The 21,846-nt window shown below is 37.4% G+C and overlaps 2 protein-coding genes and 3 long non-coding RNA genes across 5 annotated transcripts; 2 read left to right on the top strand and 3 right to left on the bottom strand.

Moving 5' to 3' along the window:
* Window positions 1–3,178: 3,178 nt before the first annotated feature.
* LOC112187113 (light-inducible protein CPRF2) lies at window positions 3,179–4,172 on the bottom strand. Its single transcript, XM_024325764.2, has one exon. It carries the CDS (start codon window positions 4,102–4,104, stop codon window positions 3,478–3,480), a length of 627 nt encoding a protein of 208 aa, XP_024181532.1. The 5' UTR covers window positions 4,105–4,172; the 3' UTR covers window positions 3,179–3,477.
* An 8,971-nt stretch (window positions 4,173–13,143) lies between these two features.
* Window positions 13,144–14,686, bottom strand: LOC121051501. Its single transcript, XR_005805902.1, has 2 exons — window positions 14,205–14,686; window positions 13,144–13,977 (listed from the first exon to the last, which is right to left on the bottom strand). It is a non-coding gene; the product is annotated as an uncharacterized LOC121051501 (long non-coding RNA).
* A 502-nt stretch (window positions 14,687–15,188) lies between these two features.
* LOC112190144 (auxin-binding protein ABP19a) lies at window positions 15,189–15,966 on the bottom strand. Its single transcript, XM_024329561.2, has one exon. The coding sequence runs from the start codon at window positions 15,933–15,935 to the stop codon at window positions 15,297–15,299; it is 639 nt and encodes a 212-aa protein (XP_024185329.1). The 5' UTR covers window positions 15,936–15,966; the 3' UTR covers window positions 15,189–15,296.
* Window positions 15,967–18,270: 2,304 nt separating this feature from the next.
* LOC112188997 lies at window positions 18,271–19,519 on the top strand. Its single transcript, XR_002931681.2, has 3 exons — window positions 18,271–18,501; window positions 18,765–18,793; window positions 19,176–19,519. It is a non-coding gene; the product is annotated as an uncharacterized LOC112188997 (long non-coding RNA).
* Window positions 19,520–19,706: 187 nt separating this feature from the next.
* On the top strand, window positions 19,707–20,255 carry LOC112188998. The gene is made up of 3 exons (XR_002931683.2): window positions 19,707–19,783; window positions 19,972–20,075; window positions 20,178–20,255. It is a non-coding gene; the product is annotated as an uncharacterized LOC112188998 (long non-coding RNA).
* The last annotated feature ends 1,591 nt before the right edge of the window (window positions 20,256–21,846 follow it).

Genomic DNA, 21,846 nt, shown 5'->3' with positions numbered 1-21,846 from the left:
AGTACATGAAATAAAGCCCACTATAAATCTATATACCTAAAGTTATAAACTTAGAACCCGGACCTACTATTTGTACATGATGTCAATGACGCTGTTAATAAGTGTGCCACCTAACATAATTTGAGGGGTAATTTGGCCTCTTCAGATTTTCACTCTAGGCACCCAGCTGTCTCTGTCTCTCTGTCTCTGTCTCTGTCTCTCTCTCTCTCTCTCTCTCTCTCTCTCTCTCTCTCTCTCTCTCTCTCTCTCTCTCTCTCTCTCTCTCTCTCTCTCTCTCTCTCTCTCTCTCTCTCTCTCTCTCCCTCCCCTGCTTGCACAATGCAGCATCACCACCTTTCATCATCAGTTTCCTCCACAACATTTAATCTCATAATTACTGCTTGCATTGACTGACCGAGCTTATCTGGGCAGACTTGGCTTTCTTCAGCCTGACTTTGATGTTCTTGTTGATCCAGTGCGTGAGGTTCCTCTGGTGTTTGCAGAGGATCTGCGGCTCATCGTCCACAATGGTTTTAATGACCTTGTGCTTGAGGCTCTGAAAGGATTCAAGGAGGACGGCAAAAATGGCTACGAGTTCGGGTTGGAGAGTCAGATTAGAACTTGGACTTCCCACTCGGAGCGGTGGTAGTACTTCTCAAAGAACTTTCATGTTATCATCCTTAAATGTTGAAAACAATCTAAAAAAGACCATAACTGATGGTGAGGTGCCGCCATAGCGTTGAGCGTGGTGCGGAGCAAGAACTTGTCGACGACTTTAGGAGCGAAAGGCTAGGGAAGACGCCTTAATTACGAGTCAGATTTTGAGTCGTGACGAGGGTGAAAAGTACGACAGTGATGGAGGGTAGGATTGGGAATAAGGGTTGTAATCGTAGGAGGTGAAGAGGCATAGGGGTTATGGTGGGGATGGGGTTGGGACTAAAATTAGAGTTTTGGTGGGATTAGAATTGGAGTTAAGTTTGGTGGGTGTGGATTTGGAAGGTGGTGGAGGAGGGAGGGAGGGAGAGAGAGAACTAAATTATCCTTTGACAAAGGAGGCAGGGAGGGAGAGAGCACTAAATTATCCTTTGATAAATGAATAATGACATATGAGTTAATAATGTTATTGACGTCGCATGTAGATAGTGTGTCGAGGCAAACCTAGACTTGTGATTTTGAGGCTTTAGGTGAAAAATAAAAATGGACCTACATTTTTTTATAGAAAAGAAAAAATAAAAGCCAAAACAATATTTACAAAAAAAAATTGAAAAGAAAAATAAACGCACAACATAAAAGGGATCTGAACCTAGGCTAGGAGTAACATAAAAGAAATGAATGCAACTTGCAAACTAAACCAATCTTATTGTTTAGTAAAAGATTTACATTTGATTTACATAATAATTTTTTTAATATCCCCAAGAAAAAAAAATTAGGCCCCGACGAGACACTGAGCATGAGACGGCTGACTCACGGGTCTCATGTCAAGTCCGGCTCTGTGTCGGACTAATAAATTCGTGTACTAAAGTGAATGATTTATAACTTTAAGTATATAAAATGGGTTTTTGTCCATTTACACCATTTTTAGAGATTTTTTTCCCACTTACCCTATTAAGTTTTTTTAATTCTCTCTTATCCAAAACACTCTAAGGAGGTCTTCCCTAATACCCCATTAAGATTTTTTTTTTGTTTTTTAATTTTTTTAATACCATTTTATCCTCACCCTTTTGTTACTTAGAGAGAGAGAGAGAGAGAGAGAGAGAGAGAGAGAGAGAGAATGGAAGAGAGAGAAACCATGAGAGAATTCGCCAGAGCCCGATCACCGACCGCCGGAGTCCAGCCACCGGCCGCCTGAATCCGGTCACCGGCTGCCGCCCACCGAAATTTGCTGAAAATCTCACCGGAAAGTTTTTTTGCCCCCAACAGACATCTATTGTCCCCTAATAGAAGGGCAATAGACGTTTATTGCCCCTTAATAGATGTCTATTGCCCCCAATAGAAGACTATTAGCCATGTATTGCCCCCCAATAGATAACTATCAGCCATGTATTGCCCCCCAATAGACGTCTATTGCCCCCCAATAGGACTTTCAGTTGCTAGAATGAGAACTAATATCCCTAAATTTAGACAAATAAAACTTTGATTACAGAAAAAAAAAAAAAAAAAAAAAAAAAAAACTAGAAATTGATTTGGGCACCCCAATCAATAGTCAGACCAAAACCACTGGATCGAATCACCTCCGGAGCTCTCCGCCGACCTCTCTCACCTCTCCGAACCTCCAGTCCTCGTCGGAGTAGCCACTGACTTCGATCGCCACATCCACCTCGTCGTGCCGAATCATACTGCTCCTGCACCGAAGCTCGATGTCGATTTCTTCTGACTTTAAGCTCGACGTCGCCGGCCGGCACGTTTTACTGGTACAGCGAGTCACTTGACCTCGATTTGAAGCGAGAGAGAGAGAGAGAGAGAGAGAGAGAGAGAGAGAGAGAGAGAGAGAGAGAGAGAGTGGCAATGTTGTAATTTATTAATTAGGCTTAGGGCAAAATGGTTATTTAACGTTAAACTGTGAAGGTGGGAATAAAAATCTGTTGCTGGGATAAGTGGGATCTTTTCTTATTTTGGTGTTTTAGATTAAGGACCCATATAAAATTTATAATGAGCTTTATTTCATACACTGTTAGCAAGATTTTCTCTAATAGATTAAGTGGGACTGTGGGAGTTCATCTTTATGATAGACATGAATTGTTTTTTAAGCAATTGTGATAGACATGATTAATGGGTAAGCGTGATACCTCCATCATTAGTCACTATTCAAAAGTAAAACCCTAAAAAAGTAGAAGACCATTGCTTGACTGTTGATTTTGGCATCTCTTTAGTCTTTACATCTAATAAAGGAAGTAGTTTATATGTTTTAAAGACAATCTTAACCTTAGAATATTCGTTTCCATAAATTCCTTTTCCGATAAGATCCATTCGTAATTTCATACGTCTCCCTCCATTTTTAGGTTAGTGCTTTCATCATATATTATCAAGGACATCCGTAGTTATAAACTAAGTAGCACGATATCGATATGTAATGGAAACATTGGCAGCACATTGGCACAAGTTTCAGTGTGACCGTGACCGACACATTATATGAAACATATTGGAGACTAGTGGAGCTTGAATGAAAAGATCGATTTGGTAATACCAAACAAGAAGAAGCTACAAAATGATTCCACAAACAAAACATAATTGGCTAATTTTTTTTTTTTTACAAAATATATAATATAGTAACCCCCAGGGTCTCCACAAGAAAAACCATCATTTTCCAAACCCACTTTTGTTGCCAAAAATCACCAAAAAGACCTACCCCACTCATTCACTTTAGCAGCTTTAATTTATATATAATTTACAGAGCAATCTAGATAATGACGAGAGGAAGAGAGGGATGGCTCTTTGATTTTTCGTTTTACGGAAAATTAATGACGTTTATATCGATTATAAATATCATCAATTACGTGATTAGTGATGCGTTTGTTCTGTAATAACGGTATCGCATGGCCATGCAGATGACATGTGCTGGAGTTGCCGGAAAACCAAAATTTGGCGTATGTCCGATAACTTCTGTTGGAGCATCGTGTGCTCGGCTCGGAGCATATCGTTGTCCGTATGTACCCTCTGAAAATGGTAAATGACAAACCGGAGCCGGTTGTTCAGTTCCCGGTTCTCAATTCTAAGCCTGTTGACCTGTGTCCTTAGGTTTTCTATGTGCTTTTGTTTTCGCATCCTCGACCGCCTCGCCGACTCCCGGTTCGATATCATCCGCCTCCGCTTCCGCTCGTCCACCGGCGAAACCGACACCGTACGCTTCGAGCCGTTAATCGGGCATGACTTCGCATGGTCTGGGCCGGACCGGCCCGGCCGGTTTGGGTCGTCATCCGAACCGGAGCTGGAAATGACCGGATTGGGGGATGGGGTTTGGTCAGCATCTGAACTGGGGTTGGAGATTACGGGTTTGGGGGAATACTTGATAGCCGGACAAAGTTCCGACTCCCACGGGGTAAAGCCCCCGGGGTTGAACCCGGGATCGAAAGCCGGAAAATGAAGAAGGGTTTCTGAAGGAAGCATGGCGGGAATAGTAGACAACATGGCTTAACTGGACAGAAGCTCGAAATTACTAAGGGAGGGAGGGAGGAGGAGGAAAGGGAAGAAACGAAGCGTAGGAGTCCCATATTTAAAGCCCCACCGGCCCGGGCAAAACGAGTAATACCACCTCCTCAGTAAGGGTATTTCCGTCCGAAAATATGTGACTGAAGCAAGCCGTGTCTGTACAGCTCTTAGCTTTTGAGTCAGGCGGCACTATAGGAGTGGGCCGCGAGCTTTTAGAAAAGGGATGACGTAAGCCCTTCGAGGGCCCGTGAAAGAGACTAGCGTTTTAAGCTTAGTCGTGAAGAAACAACGAAGGACTAGTTGCCGTTCCAGTGGAGACACGTGTCGAAAAGGCATAAGCCGAAGGGGCAAAGAGCCAATGAGTAAGGGAGAGTTGCTGACGTCGGCTTAGGCCGAGCCGAGTCGAGTCCAGTCGGTCGGAGGCACGAAGCCGGTGGGTGATTGATCGGAGATATAGTAATGATTGAGGGAGAAGAACCAACCACTGATGAACACTGCAAGTGACGTACTGCAATGACTTTACTTTTTGGTGGGTTAAAATAATAAACTTTGTTTTTGTTGTGACCACAAAGGAAATAATGGTTAATTAAAGGGAGTAAACAGTAATAAGATGGTGATGGGGAACTAGTTATAATTTAGTTTTGCGTGAATTATGGGCCACCTAAAAATAATTTGGGTCGTTTTCAGGTTACAGTGGTGAGATCGTCTAGAATCAACTGAATAATTACGTGCTCGTTTTCATTGACCTTTTTTAATTATTGTTGATTTGAGGGTGGTCTGGGTAGAACAAATTGGGGTTTAATATGAGAGAATCAGATCATGAGTCGATCTCAAGGTTTGTAGAGTAGTAGGGAATCTGTAGTTCAATAGAATCGTCAAGGGAATTGGAAAAGGAATTGATCGAGGATGAAGAAACGAAAGGAATAAGATGGGTGGATTCTGTTATGATGCTTTGATATAGAGATCAAGACTTATTACGTACTCATTCAGACTTTTATTACACATAAAAAGTAATACAAATTCATAATATTCTTAAATTAACTAAAAAGTACATACATTTGTGTTAAGATAAAGATGAAAATTAACACACTAGTGGAGTGTTGCATTCTCCTACGAACCTTGCGGTATGGATATTGAAACTTGGTACATACTTGTTCACTCATTTGTGTATACACATCAAAAACGTTTTGAATTCAAAAATCTTGTAGGTTTATTAAAAGTCATGTCTCTACGTGTATCTTATCTTAGAAACATGAAAATGACATTGGCATAATAGCAATGAGAGCTAACAGAGGTTCGTATTAAGTTTGTGGGTGCAAGAAAACGTAATAGCATGTCTCAGGCTTCATATCATTGAAGTGCTTATCGAACAAATTTGCCCCATCTGATAATATATCACCAAGTTATGAGATTTGGTTATGCAAAGCCCATACATAGATTTGTCAATAATACTAACCGATGTACTTACTTATACTAGTACTTCCATGGAAATCTCCACTCACATGTATACGTATATATGGATAAGTTAAGTAGAATTTATCTATGCGAGCTACTTTTGTAGAACTATAGCAGTTCTTGCTTTCTTTAATAATTTTAAAGGAACAAGCATTCTCTTCCTTAATAAGATCGAGATGGCTTATTTTCAATCGTTGATTAAATAATTTGGCAATTAAGCCCATAGATTCTACATATATGTTTGTTTACGTTTGTGTATGCGTTGTAAGGTTAATACATATACTTCGAATCTTCGATAAACATAATTATAATGTTCTACACCCTTAATTTCCTTTTAGTTATAGTTTGGCAACCTAGTATTTTATTCGGTTGATTCCTTAATGGCAAAGCTGCAACTGCCATATAGCTTTTGTTGCTTGCACAAAAGTGATAATGGGAGATCAGACTTTCAGCTTTGCATCACATCTGCCTTGTTTTTATTTTTCTCCGACTTTGGGATCCATAGTATAGTAGGCCTCATGTGAACGATACCCGGCTTTAAAGAAGAAGTTGTTCTTGCCTAATTTGCTAATGGCACAAAGCAAAAGAGGATCCCATTTGGTTCAGTTTGGTAGAATATATCAAGCACTTACCAATCTCGGCTTTGGTTGTTTGTATATGGAACAAGGCATGGGGCTCCATAGCTGCGACACATTTTGCAGCAGAAGAAAAAGAAAGTCCAGCAATCCATGTGGGTTCTAGTTAGGGCTCCCCACAAAGTGAGGTACCAGAACAAATATATAAAAGAAAATTTTGGTGTTGGAGAAGAAGAAAAGGGAAGTATGATTTGAAGGGTTTGTTGCTTTTGCTTTTCTAAATAGAGCCCTAATGGGAGGGCACAACTTAGTGTTCTTGACCATGTCGATCACATGGATAACTATCCAAGGAATCTTAAGGCTATTAGACCTTTATAAATTAACGTCCATGAATTCATATATATCAAAGACTTAATCAAAGTGGTGATTGAGGACCACATAATCATGTTTTATGGGAATGAAAAAGCTAAGCTATGTATCCTAGACCAGCTAGCTGTTGTGTTGCATATACAGATGGAGCCGTTTGCTTAAGCTTGGTGGGAAATTGAAAGGTCTCCATGGAATATTGAAGTTCAGACAATCTTTTCACTCTTCTAGCTTTTGCTTTTTTCCCCCTTTCTTATCTTCATATCAGATGTCTCTTTATAAGGTCACTTCCTGATCATGAAATTGTTTGAATGACTGACTGACTTGAGATGAAATCTTGCATCAGTATATATGTGAAGCCTTGCACTACAACTTGCAAGATTTTTGGTCGCTTTACGTTCAGGCTCAATATGTATATATGTGCGCTCCACATCAAACGATATGAATTGTCTATATGATTAGTTTGGTTCAAGTAACTCCGTACTTGAAGCTTTACAGCACAAATAAATGATGATGTCTTGATCAAACCTCTGTACTTGATTGGGTGTAAAAACACTATAGACAAGAAATAGGGAAGTAGGATTTGAAGGGTTTGTTGCGCACATGGTTTACTGATTAATTAAGATGACAAGTGATGAGATGATGATCTAACAAGGCTTTATCAAATTAGCTAGTTATCTATGTATTCAACAGTTCTTAAAACCCAATTAAGATATAATCTAACTAGAGTCAATCTTACTTGTAATCAATAAATTCAATGAAATGAATAACTGTTTTGCCTGCCGGTTTAGTACCATTGGCATTTTCTTTGTAATTGGGAGGATATGCGTTTATGTTTTGTATCAAATGAAAAGTTTCTTATAAAAGCTGTTATTTTTTCTTTTCTTTTTAATAACTTGATAAAAATAAAAGAAGTATTATTGATGTTACTTTTCAATCAAAACAAAAAATCAGAGTAATTAAGCTGTGATGCAGTGAACAAATCCAGTCATATCAATTAGACCGTAAACTCTCATCTACTTAGGCCAAAGAGGCCAAGAGAGGTAAACTCTCATCTACCTAACCTCAAATATTCATAGAGGATAAGTCAGTCGTCCAACAAATCTACCCAAGGATGACAAACCAAAACTAAGGACGTATCAGAATGAGACCTATAATTCATGTTTACTCTTCTCTTGATTAACTTACAGTTGAAACGAGAGATCCTTTACTTAGCAAGGTTAGTATCCTCCCATGTTTCAAAACAATTTAATTTAATACCTTGAATTTGTTATATGAAAGCGTATCTTAAAAAGGGCAATGCAAATCGTCCATCTCTCTAAATAGAAAAGAAAATTTGAATTTTCTCAAGGTTAAAATATCTCCTTGTAATATTAATTGTATGTGCAATCCCAATTAATCATGCAAAGTATGCCTCATGTTCTCACAAAAGACATCCGTTCATGATCGATGTCTGAAACTGAAAGATATTGGGTGCATGTGAAACTAAAAGATATTTGGGTGATTCAGTTTCAATTGGGTGGTAATTAACTCGTAAGAAAATGATACAAGTGCCCAGAATCCGAATATGAAATGGACTAACTAATACGTTAAAAAAAAAAAAAGGTTACTCATTTTGGAAAGTGATCTTTATTCTCTACTTTTAGGTTTTTATTTGTCTTTGTTCTGCCTGTGTCTTGAGGGACAAAGGAAAATAGGAAATTGATGTAGAAAATGGAAGAAAAATAGGGATTGTGGAATTGAAAGTTAATGGAGAGAACTGAGGAAGTGAGGAGGATTGACAGTGGCGGAACCGAGCCGAGAAGATTTTTTGTTTTCGTCGAAGACTTAGAAGTGCAGGACTGCAGGTTATTTAATTTAAAACTGAATGGGCTATTACTATATTGGCCATGTACTTGACAAGTATTTACCAAAACTTTGGGTAGGGTTGTGGCGCAATGCAGCCCACTACTTGAATACACTACAACCAATGTTCTAAAAAACGGCCGCCTAGGCGTTGGCGGCAGCAGGCCAACTCGAGTAATGGGTAATCTGAGGCATTGGGCTGTCAGGATTTAGGCAGGCGCCCGGGTGGGTTGGGCAGTCGAGGTGGTAGAAGGCCTGAGCGGGCGCTGGGTGCGTTGGGCAGGCGACTAGGCGGGCTGGGGGGTCGAGGCAGCTAGGCGGTTTTAGGCGTTGAAATTCATCAAATGATTTAGATCTGAGATCTCAATAATTTTCGAAGCAAATGAAATTCATTTTTACATCTACTTTTGAGATCTCATTCAAACTCTGAATTCTAAAACACGTACTGACCTCATATTTTAATTGATCAAAAGATCTCAATGATCAATGCTTAGGATGATGAGGAGGAGGAGTTATCGATCTAGGATTCTGGGAAGGTAGATAGAATGAAAGAGAAGATAAACAAATTGAACTTTGTCTTTTAAAAAAAGAAAAACAAAGATGGTTATGGGTTTTTTAGTCTTCTTAACCCACTTTTTTTTTTTTCCTGAGAATATTCTTAACTTACTGTTTTGCTAAGGTGACTTAGCAAATTGACCGACGAATCAACAATATATGATAAAATGAAATAGAAATTCTAGTAAATATAAACTCTTCTAAGTAGTTTTTTAAACTCTTTTTAAGTATTTATATATATATATATATATAATTATATGATATAAAAATTAAGAAAATAAAAACCAGCTAAGCGTCTGGGCGCTAGCCTCCTGGCCACCGCCCAACTAGCGCTTAGCGATTTTTCTAACCTTGGCTACAGCACGCATCAAGATTGTTGTAATCTACATATGTGGCTTTCTAAAACAGTTTTTTTTTTTTTTTTTTTTTTATGGCAATGGAAAAATGTTCAAATATGTGCTAAATGAACAGAATAGAATAATAAGTTAAATTTGGTATAGAAGCATGTTAATGAGTCGAATTCTAGTTCTGCCTCTTATGATCGATGGACTTAATCCTTGTTGATACGAGCAATATTTTTCTTTTGTCGTATTGGAAGAGATCAAACTTTCATTAATTCTAATTCTTTGACATGCAACGAAAGATCTATATATTTATTAAAATTTGGCAATATTTGTAATGAAATATATATATGTGATGTCATACAATACAGTTAATTCACAATGAGAACATCATGCGATAAACGTAGCTAGAAATTAGGCGTCGCTACAAATTCGAGAATAAATGAAAAATTAGAATCTGGAAAAGGCAAATGCATGCATACATGTACAGCTTTATAGTAACTTGAAGAACAACTTACACTAGAATGAGAGAATTTTAAGGGTGTGTTTGGTATGGCGTGCTTTTAAGAAAAACTGGCTTCTGCTTATTTATGAGAATAAGTGGCTGAAAATTAAAGCAGCTGAGTGTTTGGTAAATTGGCTTTTTATAAGTGCTGTCAGTGGCAAAAATAGTGACGAAGTGTTTGGTAAACTCAAAACTGGCTTGTGCGTTTTGTTTGTGGAATAACCAATTTTGACATGAAAAATTATTTTGCCTTGATAAATGTTATTTTGCCTTGATAAATATTGTTCAAATGCTCTTGTTATCATTATTTTAATTTTTATTATGTCCTTATAAAATTTTCAGTTTACTACTCTGTGGTTTACACTCAATATCATGTTAGTCCCTGTCCTTTCAATTTGATCAGCAACACCCCTATGCTTTCAATTTCAATCAGCCGTGCCCAAATTTTTCTGAGACATCCAAATCAAACAGTAAGTGGTGAGCTGGTAACGACAAAGTCAGCGAGTGGGCCCACAGAAAGGGGTAAACTCGACATTCCACTTAATTTCCACCCAAACTCAAAAAAAAAAAAACAAAACAAAACAAAAAACCCAAATTTCCACTCAAACCAAATAAAAAAATTACAATTAACAACTATAAATTTAAGCTTGCTAATCATCTCAGACCAAACAAAAAAGCTAATAATCATAGATCAATTATGCAACATAGTTGGAACAAGAAGAGATAGAGATAAATGGGTGGGATTGCTATGATATATATGGGCTTTGGCAGAAAGACACAGAGCCAAGAAGGTGCAGAAGAACAGATGGTAAAAAGTGGAGGTGTTCAAATGAAGCATACCCAGATTTCAAGTACTGTGAGAGGCATATACACCAAGCGAATTGCCTAATAGTAGACTTCTTCCCATCTTCTCCAATTGATGAGTTCTGAAACAAGACCTGTAACTTTCTTTTGAAAGAAATACCCAGATTTCAAGTACTGTGAGAGGCATATACACCAAGCAATTCTCATGAACCAACCAGGAACAAATTAGAGTTTCAAAAATTTGAATTGAGGTATACGGTGAAGAACCTATATTAATTAGGTGAGAAGATGGCTATATTTGACAAAATTCAAACAACCCAAATCCAAATGAACAGCACAGAGCATAGAAGTGTTCAATTTCCTTTCGATTGAAGGACACACATCGAGGGAAATCCTTGAACGTAATAGCAATTCACGACCAACAAAAATAACCCAATAACAATTACCCAAATCAAGCAATTACCGCCATGAAAAACCCAGAAACAAAATGATCCAAGTGGAAGTCGGAGTCGCTCGAATCTGAGTTTCTCGGTTCCGTCATCTTCATCGGAGTCGGAGTCGGAGTTGGAGTCGGAGTCGGCGAATGAACCGTAGAAAAATCAAAGACACAATCTTTGCTGACCTATCTTGGATTTCGACCTCATTCGAATCAAGAAAACTAATCAAGCTTGGAGATTTCCGAGGGGCTTCCGGCTTGGAGATCTAACTTGGCGGCGGATCAAGCTCTCGTGCGCCAGAGCTTGGACGTCGTTGACGCTGCAGAGCACGAAGTTGACGATGATGGCTCCGACGCCGAGATCGAAAGCGACACGTGCAAGGTTGGTGAGGAAGGAGATGGCGGCTTGGTTACTTCCCATCTTGCTCCCCATTGTGGTTCTCATTAGTTTTGGAGAGAACCCATTAACCAGCGAGGTGGTACAAAAATTTTTTGTTTTTTTTTTAGTTTGGGTGGAAATTAAGTGGAATGTCGAGTTTACCCCTTTTTATGGGCCCACTCGCTGACTTTGTCGCTACCAGCTCACCACTTAACGTTTGATTTGGATGTCTCGGAAAAATTTGGACACGGCTGATTGAAATTGAAGGCATGGGGTTGCTGATCAAATTGAAAGAGCAGAGACTAACATAATGTTGAGTGCAAACCACAGGGTAGTAAACTGAAATTTTTCTTTTTTCTTAACTTTCAATTTTTATAAATCATGGTGACCATATGATTAATATTGGCAATTTTAAAGCAAGAGGGAGAAAAATCAATTGTTTTGAATGTGGTGATCTTCTTTTCTCACAAAACATCAAAGAGAATACAATTTTCAATTTTCCACTACTCATTTCCATAATGTTGAGACACCAAAATCGTTTCGGTTCCTAAAGCAAGTAAAAAGCATTCAGAACGTGCACATATAGAGAAGAGATCAGTTTATCGAGATGAACAACATGCACTCTATCTGAGACATGTTGCATGAAGTTCACCTGATTCATAAAGAGGGTCTGACATTTGTGAAAATTCAACAGAAACAACTTGAGTAATCATGGAGCTTGAAACCTTCTATAGATAGTTTACTCATTGACTTAGCTACTGTAAAACCTATAAGATTAAGCAAAAAGAAATACAGCTAAAGGGGGAGGCCAATTAAACATAATAAATTTATTTCTCTTTGGATCTCAAAAGTTAGACACAATAAATACGAAGAAGGAAAAAAAAAAAATCAGACAAGTAAATTGTAAATCTCAACAGCCTCTACAAGTCAAATGGCTTATAACAAGAGGTACAAAATAGTTGTGAAAGAACTTATCCACTACAGTTTGAAATCACTTCCTACACAACCTTCTCACGATAAGAAGCATGAAATCCTTCCCCTCTTGGATGTCCTACTAGCCCCACCTAATGCAGCAACTCTTGCTGTGTTGATCCAACCCAAGTATGCTCAAGTACAGAGTACCTACAACATACCCAGAGGACCAGTAAACTGATATGTAACATTCAATACTCAAATAATTGAATGTTAAAGGACGGATAGCCCAACACTAGAAATCATACATTATAATTGAATGGACAGTTCTAATCATAGCAGTCAGCATTCTTTCAATGACTTTCATAGACCACCATCATAGTCCATAAGGATGATAAGAACAATGCTAAAAGTCTGGATGGTAGGCATCAATGCAATTTAAGTTTTGGGCTAAGTTAAGCACAAGGCTGCAATCGATGCAAAACAATAAAAACACTGACCAGTTGGAAAGAGTAATGTTAAATGAACACAGATCAGAAGAAACGATATATAAAGCAAGAGGGAGAAATCAATTGTTTTGAATGTGGTGATCTGCTATGAGAGTCAAACTTTCAGTAAAATATAACACAAGCAAAAGAAAGATGCAAATAGTGAAAAAGAACCAATGCTATGAGAGTCAAACCTACTATCAAATGTTATACACCACTGAACCAATGCTTTTGTCAAACCAGTAACCTAATTCATACCTACACTAACACATCACCAGGACATCAAAAAACATTTCAATTTATCCCAATTGTTTAATCCTTATATAGTTTGAACATTGAGATGCTTGATGGAGAAAATATATTTAAATTATGACCTCATTCATGGAAGTATTAATACCTAAAAAGCTAAATCTGTACCTTTATGCCTTCAGAATCAGCCCATGCTTTCAACACATCTGGCTCAATACTGACTCTACAAGAATGCTTTCAACCAGTACTCTTATAGAGTAACATAGATCTAAAACACACACTAGACTTAACTATCAAGGTACCTAGGCTACCAAATTAAGAAAGAAAGAGAATGTACAGAGAAAGAGCAAGGAAAAAATTCAGAAAAAAAACGATGATGCACTTGTACCAAAAGCTTCCAAAAAAGATAAAACTCATCCTTCCCGCACTCCTATCTGCTCCTTTTTGGGCTGTCCACCCATTCATAATATCCTCCACTTCTCTCAACAGCTTCCGTTGAGATCACATCTCCACTTCCCATATATCAGTCAACCCTTTCTAAGATAGCATACAAACATCTCGTCTTTTCTATTTTATGTTCTTTTTCTCTTGAAGAGTAATTGTTCTGAGAACATAATAAGCACCCATACAATGCTAGTACGATTCTACTAGTTAAAACCCCGCATCAGCGGTAAGAGTTTAATACTAGTATAAGCAATTGAATCAACCACCATAGTGGTTCAAATCCCATTCAGTTATAATCATCACGATTCCAAGAAACTAAATTTTTCTCTAAAACTATGCAAAGAACATATAATTATATAAATCAGACCCGTCTGGGAGAGCTCCGTCTGGGAGAGTCGGGCATGTTTGAACCGAGTGAACAAAGAGAGGAAGAGGAAGAAGAAATTGAAGCTACTGGAAGAAAACTACTCGATCTGGTTCCCATTTTCCCAAATCAACCTAAACCCACATTGATTCAGTACCCAATTACACAAATTTAAGCAAAAAGACAAAGAATTTACAATTCCATCTAAACAAACTATACAATCTTAGCTCCAAAAGAATATATCTAAAACTCAAAGCAATTCAAGCATAATTGATCTCATATCCGTCAAACCCAGAACAATATTATCTCAAACATTCATCAAATTCAAAGAAATTGAAACTGAAATAGATACAAGACTGACCCTGAATCAAATTGCCAAGCAGCCATCAATCAAGGATTGAGGCTTCGATTTCGAACATGGATGAGAGGCGAAGTGAAGGCAGTGAGAGAGAGAGAGAGAGAGAGAGAGAGATCAAACCAGAGTCATGAAGCGGCACTGCGTGTGAGGCTTCGAACTTGAACACCGAAGAGAAGGGTTACATGCAGAGGCTATTGAACTCAAAGCCTTCAAGTGATATCGGACAAACTAAAGATTTGGAAAAGGAAGCCCAATGTTACGATCGACTTATGGACCAACCTTTGCTAGTACGATTCATGAACTAAAGTTGAAGAATTCTATTTGTAGTAGTTGTACGTGTTGTATACTTCCATTGAAGAATCTAACAAAATGATGATGATTATCAACACAACTTGACTAATACTACATTTGAACGGGAGGCTGGGGTTAAGATGAATCACATATGGTTCTACATGATTGTCATAACTGCATGCACACGCCATCGTTCCATAGTAGTATCAGTGTATCACTATTACAAAAATAGGGTGACAGCTCTACGTGTGATTTGATGTCTTGGTCTTTAGGGCACTTCATAATTAATGAAGTCTTGAACACCAACTAAATTATAGTTATATATACAGTAATAAATCGAAATATATGTTTTTTGGTTTTATATTCTCTGCTACTTAAAAAATTTCTAATTTGTTGTAGCCATAAATTCAATTCCGCGTTTGCCACCGAATACCACTTCTATAACTTCTTATCAAAGGCAACAAACTAGGGTAAGCACAAAGAAAGAACTCTACTTGAAGACGAAAGATGGAAATTTGCAGAGGACGCGCGATATGATTCTGATCCGGAAGAGTATTTTTATTGAATAATGAGTAAGTAAGGTCTATATATACTTCGGTTGCATTTTTTGAACAAAGACGCTGCTCCAAAGGATAGATTAGAAAGTGCGAGAAACATTTGTTCAGAGAAAAAAACATGTACAAGAAATAAAAGTCATACATTAAGATCTGCAATGGAAGAATTATTATTTGTCTTCAGAAAAAAGAAAAAAATGACATCATATAGTTATTACATTCTGCATCTGAGTACATCGATTAAGAGACATTAATTAGTACCACCAAGAAGACGCTTAAGTTTCCTGATCTGAGATTTGTCCAGTAAAGTAGTCTTGGATATCAAATCAGTAGACAAATCGTTTTTAAACAGTGAAGTCTCCAAAACATCCAGACCTGGGTTTTCACTGCTTAAGCTAGCATACATAAGGACCGGAGTATCGCCTTGATTCACTGCGAAGTGAAATAAACCTCGAGGGAAAATCATACTATCACCCTTGTTCAGAGTTTTCAGATAAACTTTGTTATTCGAGTCAATGAACCCTGCAAGTACCGAACTTCCTTCCGCGACAATTAGCACTTCTGTAGCTCCACGGTGAGTGTGGAATGGGATAACTCCACCCACACCCAAGTCCGTGCGAGCCACCGAAACGCCGAGGCCATTGAGACCTGGAAACTGAGCAACAACTGCAGGTACAAATCCAAACTTGTGAATATTGGAGGTATTGCCAGGAACTCTTAGGCCAGAGTAGACGAAATCATCTACCGTAACTTTTGCAGGGTCTTTGCAAGAGTACCCTGCAGGGCCTTGAAGAGCTGTGTAGTCTGCAACACAGAAGTCTTGCACAGCAGCATAGGAAGAGGAGAGAACGAGAGAAAATATGAAGAAGCAGATGGGGGAGATCATCATGATATGATATGCAAGTAAAGGTGAAGTTGGTGATGTGCTATTTATAACCAACTTGTACGTACGTATATAATGTAAGAGGCTTGGGGCGGCTTTTTATGGATTGAATAAGAGGGGAGGCTGCCTATTAGGTTAGACCACAGACAATTTGTGTACGAAAGAAGCTACAGTGAGAATTGAAGATGTCAACATGACTGTCCATAATAAGTAGAATATCAAATTTCATACAACTTCATCGACGACTTTTATAGATAATTATAGGCAAGAAGAAGTTGACACGCACGCTTATCGAAGGCCAGCTGCTACTGGAGTCAAGATGACTCATTCATTAATCAATTAAGTCAAGGTACGTAGATGATTGCTGAAATTATTGGGGTAAACATGTGAAGATTGTAAAGAATGACGGTCTTCTCAATCTCCTATTGTAATATAACGCAACTATATCTCCATAATAGTCTTTGCATAGCAATTGCCTCTGAGGAAATAATCTCGCGTAATTTAAAATCAAAGCAAAGCAGCTAGCAAGGTTTGATAAAAGGACGCCCTAGGATGAGGTATATATTAACTCACAGAAACAAAAGCTGCAATTGCTTGGCCCTTTTCCCATGTAAGATCGGTTTATCAAATGGAAGCGGAGGGAATGAGAGCTGGACTCCTACTTATTATTCATCAAGGCATGGTCAATTTGGACATTGAAACTGACTGTGTTGCGATGTTTACTGCCCTTAATGGAGACAATTGTGCAGTTTGTGTTGCAACATGTTGGGTGTATATATGTTCGGTTAGAAGTAACTTTCAATGGCTTCTAGTTGTATTGAAAACGATCTACTTGTAACTTATTCTTTTGCTTAATGAAACACAACAGTCTTTTGTTACAAATTTTTTTTTTTATTATTATTATTTTTTTAATCTCATGTAGTTAACAGCAACGCATGTCAGTTTCAAATAAAAACTGCCCAAAAAGTATGTTAGCCGATGTGTTCTTTTCTTGACCGTGACTAATTAGAAGATGGAGATGTTATGAACTTGACCAAACTTCAACGTCTGTGCACTTCAAAGGAGCAGGATTTGTGAGGGAGGGTGTAGAAATATTACGATTAGGAAAAGAGTAGCTAGGGAGGCTACCTGTTAACCAACAATTAATCTAATAGTATACAATTCAAAAGTAATATGAATATATTCCAAACGTCAACTAAACTGATCAAAATTGATACACGTACAACTTGTAGACAATTCTTAAAATTTAGAAATCACTACTAGCAAAATAACAACACACACGGATTTACTGTAGTTAAAAGCCACAGAAATCCGTGTGAAATAGAAATACTAACATATAACCGTGTGAAATGAGCATAATTGGGCCCACAATAATTTACACAGTAACAATATCAACAGAAATCTGTGTGAGAAAACAATAGTAACAGATGTCTGTGTAAAAACTAAAGTATTTTCACACGGTTATCTGTGTGAATATGTATTTCACACGGATTTCTGTACATATTATAATTTAATTTATTTAGAAATAGTTAATTTTTATGTTCTGTGAATTATAATGGGACGGATTTCCGTTACAATAAATTTTTGGTACAAAATTCTGTGTGAAATAAGCAACACACAAATATCTGTGTGAAATGTAGACACGGATTTCTGTGTGAAAAAAAAAATTAGCTACTGAATTCTGTGTGAAAAAAATAAAATAGAGACAGAATTCCGTGTGAAAAAAATAAAATAGAGACAGAATTCCGTGTAAACAATCAAAGTTAATTACCGAGATAAATACACACGGATTTCAGTGGTAAATATATATGTATTCCACACGGATTTCTGTGGTAATTTTTTCCCGCTCACTGTTTTGCAACAAATTCAATTTCCCTCCCCCAGTAGTTTTAGACTTTTAAGTCTCACACACGCTGTCTCTCTCTATCTCTCTCTCTCTCTCTGACCCTTTTCAGTTTTTCTTATCCTTTAGCCGAGTAAACTTTCTCCCTCTCTCATCTTTCCCTCACCTGCAAACCAAGAAAAACAGTAAGCCTCAAGTTCTCTGGTTATTCTGGGAAATATAAATTCTACAAAGAATGGGTAATTCCTTTCTCTTTTTCTCTGTCTCTCCCTTTCTCTTATTGTTGGTCACGAATAGATCATTGAGCTATACACATGCACTTCCTTTCATATGTGGGTGTTGTTGGTTGTACAGATCTTCGAATTTAGGTTTTAGTTCGACTTCCAGAGGAAATAGCAGTTCAAGAAGCGGCTTAAATTCATCGTCGCGAAGCTTTCTTCTACAGAGTACGTCTTTACTCAGTGACCACACCTGTAATATTCTTATTTTCGATTTGGAAATATAGATTTTCTTGTCATGCTTGGTTTGAATTCAGTACGCAAATCCTCTTTGTACATAATTGGTGGGTTAGTTTACTAGGGTGAAATTGTAGGTTATCAATTGGTATGAGGTGAAGCTTGTGTTTATGGCAAGATACATGTATCAGAAATATATGAGGGAGAAAATTCTGAGGTACAGAAGAGGCAAAGTCCATCATGATTCATCTAACAAGTCCCCAAATTGGCAAAGGTAAGAACAAAAATTGTGCAATTCATGACCGCCAAGAATAGAAGTTCACTTCACTCATCTGCTACTGATTTGATAATATATATCTTAAAATATCTTAAAGGCACAATTGCAATTTTGGTCCTTATATAATTGTTCTTATTTTGATATCTCAATTATACCTTTGTGTGGTATGTTCTCCTTTTGAGATTGATGTTCGCTATGGTGTTGTTGCTTTGGACTATTTTATTGAAAGGATTAGAATTTGTTTTTGGTTATTTGTGCAGGGGGAACAGGAGGCTTACTAAAGAAACAGGTGAAATATGAATTATGTCTTTGTGTGGTGTGTACTTATTTAAATTTGTTGTTCTTATATTTATTGTAAATCAAACACAGAACTGGTGCTGTTATTTTCCTTTTGTTATACTCTAGATCAATTTGAATCAGTCATTATCGTTAATCTTCTTTTTGGGATATCTATATTACTTGATTACTAGAAATGGAAGAGACAAACAAGGAGTTCCATGGGAGAGGCTTAACTTGACTAGATATCAACTTGATTGTTGTCCTGATATTTGCCTCTTAGGAAAAAAAATGGCTAGTATTCTCTGTTGGTTTTCTTTCTTTGTTGGCAACTTAACAAAGTTGTAGCTTTTTGAGTTTTCTGTACAACTTATTTGTTCTCATGATTTACACAGTGTTTAACTTTGATTAGCTATAGCATGAACTGCTTGTCATTGCTAAAAGTATCTTTCCTGCATGCTACTCTTGGATAGTTGGAACCATTACTTTTGCGGTAACATACAAAAAAGCTTTTCTTCATTATGCTGTTTTTATAATCTTTTGGTAATTCTTTGTTGCTAATTTCTATTATTTCTTTCATTTTCCTGTGCATTTTTGTGCAGTTAGTCCTCAAAGCATTTGGATGGAAATTATTCTGGTGTTGATTTAATTGTTCTAGCTGCTAACTTTGCCGGCTGCAGTACTTTTACTAACAGAGTACTGTGAGAGTGTCTCAAGTGAGACTGAGAATGTTGGTCTTCCTATGATCTTGTTACATGGCTTTGGAGCCTCAGTTTTCTCTTGAAATTGGGTTATGAAGCTGTTCGCTAAGGTCATTGGTTCCAAAGTTCTGGCATTTTATAGATCGAAGTTTGGGTTGACACTTATATTCAAACTCTGTCAGGCATTTATCTTCTGTAAATGGGGAATCGAAATCTGTGAATCCATACTCCATGGCATTTTCAGTGCTTGTTACCTTGTTTTTCATTGATTTTCTAGCAACTAAGAAGGCCATTATAGAGGGGTATGTACTTCTCCTGTTCTTTTTGAATTTTCTTTCATGTATTGTTCTTGTGGTGATTCATTTTCTCTAGCAGATGGGTAGTTTACATGGTGATTCATGTTCTTTGTTTCAAGGCTGTTAACTCTTTTAGGAGACTTTCTATGAGTATTATTCTTTAACTGAAAGCGAATATCTCTCTAATATCCCAGGCATTCAGCTGGTTCTCTTGTAGCAGCTGAGTCATATTTTGAAGCACCAGAACGTGTGGCTGCTCTAATCCTTATTTTTATCACAAGAAAATTTTGAGAACTAGGTGAGGAAAGAAAAAAAAAAAACTGATCTTAGTTTTTTTTTAGCCATGTTTTTGGAGAATCTGGATGGTAGTTTAAGTGATGGTCTTCTTGTTTGTTTGCAGCCAAGACTTATCATGTCAACCGGATACAAGTGATGGCGATTAGAGTTGGGTTTTCAATTTACAAAATTAATTCTTATGCACAAGCTGTTATTTATTTCAAACTTATATGTTTAGATTGTCAGTATCTTCAGTAGGTTTACTTTGCAATTTCAGAGCAAATATGTGGTTGGATAGATTGGCTCTATCTTGTTGAAATGTTCAGGGAAAAAAAATTGGTTACTGATGTATTTGATAATTAATTTGCAGAATTTTTTTTTTTGAAAGCTATAACTCTTTCACACAGAAATCTGTGTGAGATAGAATGTATGTATTTGACACAGATATCTGTGTGAACAACTTACGTATTTGACACAGATTTCTGTGTGAAAAAGGAAGTTATTCACACGGATTCATTCCATTACGGTATTTTATATTTATAGAAAGATCGTGGGGCCCACGTCTTATAGTCACACGGACAAGATAATCCGTGTGAGATGAGTATTACCCCCCCTCCAAACCACACGGTAATTCAATCTGTGCGTGTACTGTGGGTAAAAACCATTACTCACTGAAATCCGTGTGAGAAAGTATTATTACACACAGATTAAAATCTGTGGGTAAATGCTGTTTTGCTAGTAGTGAATGTTGGTGTTGCTGATGACACGAAACTATATATTTATGTCAGCATGACTTAATTAGCTCTACAAGACTTAACCCTCTTTATATTTTAACAGGACTTTGTAATTTTGTATTGGAGAAGAAACTATCATAATTTATAAATTAGATTAATTAATCCGAAGTAGGGTTCATACAGAGATCCGGTGTAGATGGCCGCGACATGTTGCCAACTTTCCTTCTAATTTTCTAAATAAGATTTTGGAGTCGATCGACTTCCACAAATATAGCCACTGCTTCAACATAAACAAAGAGCTAATACAGCATTTGAGATGAGCCCTCACATTTCTAAATGGTAAAGTATGGCTTAATTTGTCTCCTCTCCCATGGTCTTCGTCAGACGTTGACACCAGATTCTCATATTTTGTTTATCTTCATGATGGTCTTTGCTCCTCTCTCTCTCTCTCTCTGATTCCTGAAATCAATTGAGATATTCGCTTACTGAGTTCATTTCTTTTCTAAACAGTCGCAATTTCTTTGTTTTCATTTGAACAATAGCCAATTTCTTTGTTAAAGCAAAGTTCTTTTTGGTTTTACTTTCATAAATATTGCAGTTTAGTTCATTGGAGCTTCTTTTTGTTATACATATTTTTATCAGAAAAAAAGAAAGAATTTTTAGAAGTATCCGGATGTTTGCCATACAACAATTTTGTTGAACATAGTTTGAATCATTGGATAATTTAGTAACCGACCCTTTAGCCTCTTCAAATTATTAGTTAAATGGTCTTTATTACTAACTAATTATATCATTAGCCTCTTCGAAGTTTTCTCCGAAAACTCTAGCGCGTCTCCCAGCGTACTCGAACGGCGCTCATCTGGTGGTGGTTTGGCATCTATGTTGGCCTTGGTCTCATGATGTCGGGGCTACTGCCAGACGGGTCTTAAAGGCTTGCTGATAGTTGTTCTCAGTTTATCTCTAGGCTTGCTGATAGTTGTTCTCAGTTTATCTCTTGGCTTGGAAGCTGACGGCATCGGTGCCGGATCTTGGTCTATTGTGCGTTGTGGCACGTGGGAT

The sequence above is a fragment of the Rosa chinensis genome, chromosome 2 (assembly GCF_002994745.2).
Source record: "Rosa chinensis cultivar Old Blush chromosome 2, RchiOBHm-V2, whole genome shotgun sequence".
Taxonomy (NCBI): domain Eukaryota; kingdom Viridiplantae; phylum Streptophyta; class Magnoliopsida; order Rosales; family Rosaceae; genus Rosa; species Rosa chinensis.
Note: the sequence above shows the minus strand (reverse complement) of the source record. Positions and strands in the feature narration are given on the sequence as shown.

Excerpts from the sequence above, each read along its gene's own strand:
- LOC112190144 (XM_024329561.2), bottom strand. The coding sequence starts at position 15,935 with ATGATGATCTCCCCCATCTGCTTCTTCATATTTTCTCTCGTTCTCTCC.
- LOC112187113 (XM_024325764.2), bottom strand. The coding sequence starts at position 4,104 with ATGTTGTCTACTATTCCCGCCATGCTTCCTTCAGAAACCCTTCTTCAT.